At 35.2% G+C, this 10,945-nt stretch overlaps 1 protein-coding gene across 1 annotated transcript in view; it reads left to right on the top strand.

Annotated features, from left to right (window-relative positions):
• Window positions 1-8,324, top strand: part of LOC117417691 (protein Wnt-8b-like) — a 9,062-nt gene extending 738 nt beyond the window's left edge. Inside the window, exons 2-6 of the mRNA XM_034029882.3 lie at window positions 670-703; window positions 3,054-3,192; window positions 4,590-4,715; window positions 4,941-5,083; window positions 6,412-8,324. Of these exons, the coding sequence (XP_033885773.1) occupies window positions 670-703; window positions 3,054-3,192; window positions 4,590-4,715; window positions 4,941-5,083; window positions 6,412-6,975 (1,006 nt within the window). The 3' untranslated portion in view covers window positions 6,976-8,324. The remainder of the gene's footprint in view (window positions 1-669; window positions 704-3,053; window positions 3,193-4,589; window positions 4,716-4,940; window positions 5,084-6,411) is intronic.
• Window positions 8,325-10,945: the final 2,621 nt, after the last annotated feature.

Below are 10,945 nucleotides of genomic sequence, written 5' to 3'. Positions count from 1 at the left end.
CGTTTAAAAAATAGTTTAATAATGATACTTTTTAATAATTTACGTTATATTAGTATATCAATTGTGTATTGGTTAATTTACACGATAATCACTAAAAAGCCAAAAATCCTCGGACCACTAAAAACAATTTTAATTTATTTGAGAATCTCTACTTGTTAGATATCTGTACACTAAAGGTAAAGTTAACACCAAACCAATTGCATTGAAAGTTTAAGTTTTTCTTAGAGGAATACTGTGAGCATAACTTGTTTTTTTTTGTTAGTTTGTTTTAAGGACTATGAATAATCAACTTCTTATATAGGCTACAGTTAAACATAAGATCACCAGTTCTGTTCGGTAAAATGTATTTAATATATTTACATTTTATTTAAACACATATTCTCCTTATTCATTTAAATATTCTAATACACGCTAGCAGTTTAAACAAATTGAATTATTATTTGTTTATTGTATGATTTAAACTTTTATTAAATAATTTGAGCTGTAACATATTTATTGACCGGGTATGGGTCTTTAAAACATCGAGATTCACACCGTTGTGTTTCAAAATGCTACATTTGAATCTTATTACAGATTGAAAGTTGATTATTATTCGCAAACGTTATTTAATTAAATGGAAGGGCGTTTTATTTCTCTGATTTAACGGTGTGCCCTCCCTATCTCTTCCAGGTCAGTGAATAATTTTCTGATGACTGGCCCAAAGGTAAGAACATTTCTGTTGATATTGTTTTTTTTAACACTAACATTTAGAAAATGTTTTTAGGGTCAAAAGGTCACTACCTTTATTTTCAACACCTTAGAAACTGAATTCAAATCATTATTGGATATTGCAACCTTACATGCCCTGCACTATTGGAATGAAAATGTTGAAGATACATTAGGAGTACTGGTAAAATTATTTTACTAGAACAAAAACAAACAAACAAACAAAAACGATGAGATGTCAATTCTCTTTTTCAAGGATAAAAGCAACCGTAATTGTAAATATTGCATGGGTAGGAGAAACAACATTCCAACAAATAATTCTTTCTGCTGGCTGTGAGGGTATGATATCTAGAAAATGCCTTTTTTCTCCATAATATCTTTTGATGGATGGTTAAGGCAACGTTATATTTCTAACATTCAAATCAAGCTGACTATTTTTTAACTGAAAAAAATCAAATGTTATAAATGTGTAGAAAAGGGTTACACAAACAGTAAAAGACAAGTCATTTAAAAAATCTGTGCAAAGGGATTTCAATACAAAGCACATGTTTTAAATTATAATGCTCTTTTAAAAATCACAGAGATGTCCATGCTACAGAAAAGCATGGAAAACTTGGTAAAGCAGGTCATTCATTAAATGTTTCACTTACATTACTGTGAAATGTTTGGAACCATAAACACTATCCAGGAATATATATATATATATATATATATATATATATATATATATATATATATATATATATATATATATATATATAATCTCAGTTCAAAGTCTGTGTTTTGTTTGTGTTTTTTGCGATGACTATAAATCCAGGTGATTGCGATGCTCAGACTAAGCTGCATCTCACTGCTGGTGGTTTCAAAGGCAGAATAATGTGCCTCACACCCAGGTTAGGGTGGAATGAACCTCCCACTCAGGGCAAGACAATCCAAATAATTCCATTCCCCTTGATAAGACTGCCTTAGTGGGCCAGTATTACCAGTAGATGAGAGGGGAAGCCTGACGATATATGGCTGTGTGTAGGTTTGGAAGAGTTGCACACTAGGAGAGAAAAATGGAGAATGGGTTATGAAATTAATTTTAAAATGTACTTCCTTAGAACTTTTAGTCGAAACCCTCTCTATAGTTTCTCATGATTGACAAATGCTGTCACACAGATATTCAAACACGTTAATCCTTTTTAATATTAATGACATGCTGACAATTGTGTTTTACCATGCATTTGAAATCCTTTTTCTTTAATATGCTTTTAACACGGTATACTGCACTACATTTCAATCTCAATAGATCAGTATGTGAATTTCCAGTTTATATGGGATAGGAACTCTTTAAGTGGAAGTAACATCAATGGGTGTGCTGGTGTTCTTGAGGGGTCTCTTTAGCAGTAAACATTAGCAAATCAGTCACCATATTACTGGAGAGGGATGGTCGTTGATAGAACTGGAAACGTTCTCACTTATTCCACTTACAGCTCCAATAATTTTTACAAGTCTTGGCTATTTAAGAAGGTGTAGATCATGTAGGCCTTGATTGTGAACCAAGACAATGAGCTAAACCTGCTGCTATCCTTTGAAGTCTGCCACTTGCCACCAGCTGAAGTACTGATTAGGTTTCAGTATTCTGCTGGTGAGATGTGATACGGTTTTATTGGAGATAAATGGTTCCTGATTCCCAAGGAGTAGAAATGATCATGCAAGCCGATATTACACCACATGCATTTACACTAGTGTCAGGCAGGACAGAGCATGCATACAACCTCAGGAATGTATTCCATCTTCTGTTTTGTTTGTTTAAATATCAATCAATGACCATTCCCCTCAAGCTGCCAGCATTGTGATATGCATTGTTTCTATATTGACAGCAATATTTAGTGTGTTTTGGCGTATTGGATGTGGAAAACAATATTTCACAGAGATGGATACTGTTATTTATTTGACACCATTGTAATACAATGGGTAATAGTGGATACTGTGGGTTCATTCCCAAGTCTGCATAAATGTGAAAGGATCATTAAAGGTGAGGGACATTGGTATTGGCTGCAGCCAGACCGGTATTGGCAGGTGCTATGAAGGATTCCATTTACAACATCAATCCTGGCCTGAACCCCCCTCCCCCAACACTTCGTGCTGACCCTCACTCAGGATGTCAGTTGTATTGAACTGTGACAGTTTGTGTGCTGGTTCACTGAAGGTTACGACCACCAAACTCACAGGTGCTAGAACTGAGGCTAAATCTAAATGTTACAATTGTATTTCTGAATCTGAATAAACATGCACTACAATAATGTTATCTATATCCCAGAAGTAACAACAGCAACCCAAACTGTGGTCTAATTGATTTGCAGGCCTATCTGATCTACTCCAGCAGCGTGGCTGCAGGTGCACAAAGCGGTATTGAAGAATGCAAATATCAGTTTGCTTGGGACCGCTGGAACTGTCCAGAGAGGGCGCTGCAGCTCTCCACACACAGCGGACTCAGAAGTGGTAAGAATTGACTTTTCTTTTTTAAACTGAACCTTAGACTGGGGGTATTTCTATATATATATATATATATATATATATATATATATATATATATATATATATATATATATATATATATATATATATATATTAAACCTGATATGCAATGTGACTAGTATAAAGAAAATATTTAGGTCACTTTGTATATTGATTGAGACACATATTAGATTCACTGCAGCCACCATCTTCCAGTATCTGTGACTATTTTCATTCTTGACTTATCGCTAAACCCATATAAACCCATTATCATGCCCCTTTCCTAACTACCAATATAATCTGTCAACGAGTTCCAGGTCTTATATACAGTGTTACAGCACAGTTGATTGAGAGTTCTTTCAATTTACATAAATCTATTTACGGTTATAGCTAGCTAGCTAGATAAATAGATACCAACACTAAGGGGACACATATTTCACATTATGAATATAAATAATTGTGGTAATAATCACAATGCGATTTGTAAATGAATTTGTTTATTGATTGATGATATTCATTGTTTTTTAACCAGGCTTAAGGCTAACTGTAGTCATAGTACTATGTACACATGATGCATACAATCATGCAATTCAATCTGGTACATCAGACGTACTGTATTTATAAGTAGATACAAGCTTTAAGTGACTAATTGCACTGTAAATGTGGACTAACCTTTGCTCTGAACCAAAAGGTTGCATCCCTTTACAGATTACGAGTTGATAAGGTGTCATTCTCTTTGTTATGAAAAGCCTGCCACTTAAAGGATCATTAAATGAGTGAAGCTGCAGCCACTGATTCAGGAATCTGTCCACAGAGCTTCTTGGGCCATTATATGCTCATAATTACAAGGCATTTCCTAGACAGTTACAGCTACCTCTCAATTAAAGGAAAAAATGGATACATTAGGGATATTTTAAAGATGAAAGGAGAAAGGGAACAATATTTTTTGAGATTAAGGTTTTATTCAAAGGGACACATTTCCATTCATATTACATACTTGAAATGCCAACAAGGGATGGGCAAATTATCCATAGTCCGAGATAGTGTGACTTCGAAACTCTAAAAGAGGACCTGCCTGGGTTTCTATACAGTACTGCATGTCTGTTCTCTCACCCTTCTGTCATCTTTTCTAAATCATATTATGTTAGACACCACAGGGATTAATATAGATCTACTATTAAAGTAAACCCAACTATCTCAGTAAATTCAGCAGCATACACATAGCTCCACAGATGTTTATCTGTCACATAAAAGCTTTTTATTAACTGAACAACTGGAGTTAGTAAATTAGCATGGTAGTAGCCTGTTTATCTTGCTTGCAATTAATGAGTACTGTGTAATATGCTTGCTGAAGTTCCTAACTGAATTTTTCTTTTTGTTAGCAAACAGAGAGACAGCATTTGTTCACGCTATCAGTTCTGCTGGTGTCATGTACACTCTTACCAGGAACTGCAGTTTAGGAGATTTTGATAACTGTGGCTGTGACGAAACTAGAAATGGGCAACTTGGTATGTAAAACCATTTTCCTGCTATTCCACTTTTATAAAGTCCTGATTTAGCTTAGAAATTAACTGTGTTGCTGTATTGAACTCAGCTAAAGGCCTGAATGAACCTGAATGAATAAAATGCAGTGCTCTAGCGCCACAATGCTTACGAATCCAGACCCGAATCTTATTTCTAACTATGTGGTCATCAGTATATTTCCTAATGTGCCTTTGCTTTGGTCTCTGCAGGAGGGCAGGGCTGGCTCTGGGGTGGCTGCAGTGATAATGTTGGCTTTGGAGAGGCCATCTCTAAGCAATTTGTTGATGCCTTGGAGACTGGACAAGATGCACGGGCTGCCATGAACCTCCACAACAATGAAGCAGGCAGAAAGGTACATGGGCACTTAGTTTGCATTTTAAAAAAAAACATAAAAAGTAGGATTGGGGGTGGGGTGGGGTGGGAGGTGGTGTGCCAGTAATACTTATTTAAATAGTCATTTCCTAGAATGCATTACAAAACGGTGTATGTTCCAATTGTAAATGCTATGTTGGTCTAGTGGGCTGCTGGATACAACACAAGCTCATGTACTCAAGGAATCCAATACAGACCACACAAATTCATTAGCCCACCAATAGGGCCCCTAAGAGAATGACAAACAGATTTTTTAAAATATGTTTTAGAAAACACTCTAACCCTAGGTGCCACTCTAACCCATAACACTGTGTGCGTTGTAGCAAACTGAATCTCCAGAAAGGCCTATTACCAGATTTGAATGTCTTTTATATCAACGATTTCAACCACAGATTCTTTGGGCCAATGGTACAAGTCTTAATTAGAAGACCAGGGATGTTTAGTTTGGTTTTATTCTTGCTCTAGATATCTTACATTTTGGTCTTTGTGACACTTGAGAAACCCATGGTGACCACTGCTATGCTGTTTAAGTACTCTTTTTCACTGCCAGTACTCATTCCGCATGTTTTGTTTGATTCTTATGGCACCTGGAGCATCATTGTAACAGAATATGAACCAAAGAAACCCTTTTTCACTTCCTATTGAAAGGAACTGCTATTTGGTCTTCTCATAGCAGCAAGAAGAAAACATAGTGACAATAGCCATGCTAAATAAATTCTCCTTTTTTCACAAGCAGAACAATCTTTCTCAATGTGAACCCTTTCCCCCTCTTAGAAAGTGCTGCAACAAAAAGAGACGACCCTTTTGAAATAACAGATGTTTGTTTCTGGCAAAGTCAAGATTCAAATAGACCTTGTTGAACCCCAGTTCCTTTTTATTTAATGAAATGCATTATCCCTTTTTGGAGCATATGGATGGAACAATGTACCATGTGGTAGAAGACTGCATCCCACTGACACCCAGATATTTACTGCACAAGTGCAGTATTTAATAGCTTCTTAGATTTAGACGGTTTAAAAAAAAACCGAAAAAAAACATTGCTTCATGCATGACAGTACAGTACTTATTTGCTGATAAAAAGTATAGTTTGGTCATTAGACTTGTATGTCTAGTAATAAAAAAAGAAGAAAAAAAAACTTATAACTGTTCAAATTCCCACCACACGATACTAATAGTCTGTACTGTACGTTGTCCATAAATAAGAGTTAATGCATTTAATTACATGACACATTGATAAATACATTCATAAAAAGTAGACCTTTGTGTACAGGCACCCTATTAAATAAACCAACACCCTTCTCTCCACAGGCAGTGAAAGGCACCATGAAAAGGACGTGTAAATGCCATGGGGTATCTGGTAGCTGCACCACACAGACCTGCTGGCTGCAGCTGCCAGAGTTCAGAGAAGTTGGCAACTACCTGAAGGAGAAGTATCACAAAGCCCTCAAAGTGGACCTCTTCAAGGGGGCAGGCAACAGTGCAGCCAGCCGAGGGGCCATCGCAGAGACCTTCAGCACCATCTCCAAGAAGGAGTTGGTTCACCTGGAGGACTCCCCTGACTACTGCCTGGAGAACAAGACGCTGGGCCTGCAGGGCACTGAGGGCCGTGAGTGCGTCAAGAAGGGCAAGAACCTGAGCAAGTGGGAGAAGCGGAGCTGCAAGAGGCTGTGCGGGGAGTGCGGGCTGGCTGTGGAGGAGAGGAAGGCAGACATGGTGTCTAGCTGCAACTGCAAGTTCCACTGGTGCTGCGCGGTTAAGTGTGAGCAGTGTCGGAAAACCATAACCAAGTACTTCTGCGTGAAGAAGGAGAGGAGGGGCACAAACGAAAGTACCGGCAGGAGGAAGAAACTCAGACTAAAGAAGGCGCACTAAACACCCCCCCTAAAAACAGGCAAAACAAAAACCCGGCCTCCTTTACTGCCTGGATATTTAACACATTCTCTCATAAACTGTTGCAAAAGAAAGATCATGCCCTGGAAATGCCAGCAAATACTTGCTTTGAAGAGTTGACATATTCTGTAATTGGATCTCCATTGCAGGTGATCAACAGTCAAGTCTGGTGAGATAGTGAGAAATAGAGAGGAGGAAAATGCTGTACGAGAAATACAGTACTGTATATCAGGAACTCCAAAAAGAAGCAGACTTACAATTTCAGTTACAATTTCATGTGTAACTTTAACAACATTATTGGTGAAGGGACCAAATTTGATTTAAAATGTGTAATTTAGAAAATACCGATTTTCCAATAGGCTAACAGTTACCCCTCTGAAGTGTTTATTGTTCAACAATAGTGACACTTCACTTGCATTTAGTGTAAGCGCATTGATTTGAATGACTTTATATAGTTTTTTGTTTTTGTTTGGAGGAATAATAAGGGCTGATGGTTAAAAACATAATTATTATACATTATTATACAAACGGTATTATTACTTGTACTGTGATCCTTGAAATGTATTTTTGTTTACGACTGTAAGTCGACCTGGATAAGGGTGTCTGCTAAGAAATAAATAATAATAATAATAATAATAATAATAATAATAATAATAATAATAATAATAATAATGTTTCTGAAAATGAAACACTGGAATATAAAACCATTAAGTTACAGAAGGATAGACATCCATAACATGGAGGCATTATATCAAAGTGAACAGACATGATTCTGAACAAATTTAAACACTTATGTGGAATTGTTGCAATTTCCATGTAAAAAAATGAATAAAAATGAACATTTACAGAGATTTAGAATTCCTTCAATCTTTAAAAACATATATTTAACCCACATCCATATGATATTTTTATAAAGATTCCTATTGTGTTGCTAATCTGGGAATTTCATGTCACATGGGTATGTCAAGATGTCCTGAAATACTTGCTGGTTTCAGTTTACCATTTGAACAAAATGAAATATAACAGGGTAGCAAATGGTCCTATACTATCCCTGAAAATCAGGTTCAATCTTACTGGAGTATTTAATTGTACATAAAATGAAGCACTTTGTATATTGTTAATTTATTGCACAGTTATAAGGATTATGTGCTTATTTTTTGTTTATTATTTCAGAATTAGTTTTTATTGTATGTTTTTGTGAATTGTATACTATAAAACTGTAAAAAAAAAGGTTTAACATTAAATGTGCATCTGTACATTGATGTGTTTCTAAAGAGTGTCAGTGTTGATTGCATACTTTTTCAATGTTTTTCATCAGTTATTTGACTGAATGGCAGCCTGTTTTTTTTTTTTTTTTTAATAAACAAGAGTATGTTTTTTTTACACCTTGTCTAATGGTGTGGGAATGTGCAACTGCTGGTACACAGCAATGTGAGGTTAACACGACTATTTCCATAACTGAATAAAATATAGATTTTTAATGCTATACAACATGTTTTATAATTCAAAATATTTCTTACTGTAGAATATAAGTTGACAATATTGTAGGGAAATAAATCCGACAAATGATTTTTTTTAATCAAAAATACTTTATATGTATAAAAGAAAATAATGTTAATACAATCGTGTAAACATTAGATACAAGCAAGGAAAGACGCACAGGTCACAGCATGCCCTAATGTATACGTTTGTATCATAACACAGACGTCTCTGGAGTCAAATCAAAGAATTGACTGACGATTCAAACAAAAACATTACATTAAATACTATGAATATATTAGCATTTCCACCCCATTTCTTATACTCTCTTCCAATCAGTATGGATCCACCCTGCTATCACACACCTTCAACACACCTCCTGGTAAGGGGGGAAACTCACCCAAATCTATCACATTCTATAGTACGTCACATTTAAGCATTTTACAGACTATCTTAACCTAATCTGTTAGAAACTGTTTCAAACTAGTCCTTTGTTTGTGGTGTTCTGTTTTCACACTGTGTCCCCACTCCTCCACACATCTTGATTAGACACCTGCTAACTTTGGCTCTCTGCCCAGATGCCAAGATACGAGTGACTGCAAATGTCTTGCTTAACTAGTTACATGTGCTTTAAGCTGTATCAAAATATGAAAATAAAACTTCATATCATAAATAAAATAAAAAAAAAATAGATAAAACTGTCATCTCCTACAATATTTATTATAAAGCCATATACTACCATATACGTATTAGTAGTAATATTAGGAGAGATGTTTAGAAGTCTTTATCAGTATCTTCATATGTTACACCATAAATACATTAAAAAAACATATAAAACAATATAAAAACAAACGAGATGCAACACCATCTTTTCAGTTGATATGGAGGCTGTAAACAGTTGAATGTTCTTTTTCAACATTGAAATTTAAAATGCTGCAATAGCCACAATATTGTTTGCTTAAGTATCCATGAATGTAAATCTCTAAATGTCTGATTGATCTTGGTTTAAATAAATTAATTCTGTGCTTCATGAATTTAGTAGATCTTTACAAGATCAAAGCCATTGAGCTGGACTCAATTAACACAGTATCCTGTTGTCTGAAAGAGCAGTTTGTTGTTTTTCTAGAAATAATCTGTAGTTGTGGCAACAAGAAAAAAGGACACCAGTGACATCTGACTCTGCTCCAGTGCTTACACAGCAATGCAGTGTGCCTGCTGACTATTTAATCAGTATAAGAAAGAAAATAAAGAAAAAAGAATCAGGCACCAACAGGCTTTATGAGTCTGTACCATGGGTGCTCACAGTATTCAAATTCAAATTAATTTCTGATAGACCTATGCACAGTTAAATAGCAAAGTTAACAATATTGAATTGTTCAACTAAACCTTTGACACAATTAAACAGCAATATGATAAAGATGTACTGCAGTTGTTTTGTGATGAATACATTCATTAGTGTGAAAATGTGTTTTATTGTTGTATTGTGGAGAGATCCCCATATAAGATATTTAAGAGGATCCTTTTAAAAAAGAATTACCAGAAAAACCTTGTTCATACATTTTATTATTTTAGAAACAATGGGGCCTATTTGACTGATCTAAACAGTGGTGTACTGCCACATTTTACAAAAATAAAAGTCTCTCTAAACCTGGTGTTTTACTTGCTTTAAAAAAACAAACAAAAAAAAAAACACTCTTACATACTGTAATAGATTTGGTAGTATTGAATCAAGATTTGTTTGATTTTTACCAGGCCATCAGATCATTTTGTGGCACGGCTAAGGCAAACAGCAGAGGTTATTTAACAATGAGCACTCATTATTTGTTATGATTGTCCCAATGCTACCACATCTCATAGCTCCCTGTCCCCAGTAGGTGATTCTTTTCAGACACTGGGGCCTTAAACCAGATTTTGGTTGCAGCTTTGGCAAAATTGAGTGCCTACAAATGACATAATTTGGACTAATGGGCCTTTGGGTCTAAATTGGTGGAGAAAAAGTAATAGAGCTTTTGACAGTAGAGGTTTATCTGAAAATAATGTGTGCGCCCCAGATAAATATACAAAAACATGATGATGGTTTTCAATACCAATATAAAAGACATTGATAGAGATACTTTGTCAAAATGACTATCTTCCATTCCTGGTGCACAAATTAAGTGTTCAAGTTTTATATTGAGAAATTATATATTTGAACACTTATGAAAATGATGTTACATTCTGTTAAATAAGTTCAAGATAAAGCAACAACAATTTAATTATGGTTTTCATTCCTTAGTGCCTTTCTCAATTTCATCTATGCAAATTCCTTTTTTATCCCATTGTAGTAATCCTCAAAGAAAATCCCAAACACCCTGCCGAATGGAAGTTCCCTTACTGTATAATAGAAGTTTAATTAACTTTGTTGGACTAGAGGAAGGATTTGAAGAAAAACATTAAGCAAATTGCCCCTCGAATCCTACTGCCTCTTCATTTT

The sequence above is a fragment of the Acipenser ruthenus genome, chromosome 13 (genome assembly GCF_902713425.1).
Source record: "Acipenser ruthenus chromosome 13, fAciRut3.2 maternal haplotype, whole genome shotgun sequence".
NCBI classification, from domain to species: domain Eukaryota; kingdom Metazoa; phylum Chordata; class Actinopteri; order Acipenseriformes; family Acipenseridae; genus Acipenser; species Acipenser ruthenus.
This window is presented reverse-complemented; position numbering and strand designations above follow the sequence as displayed.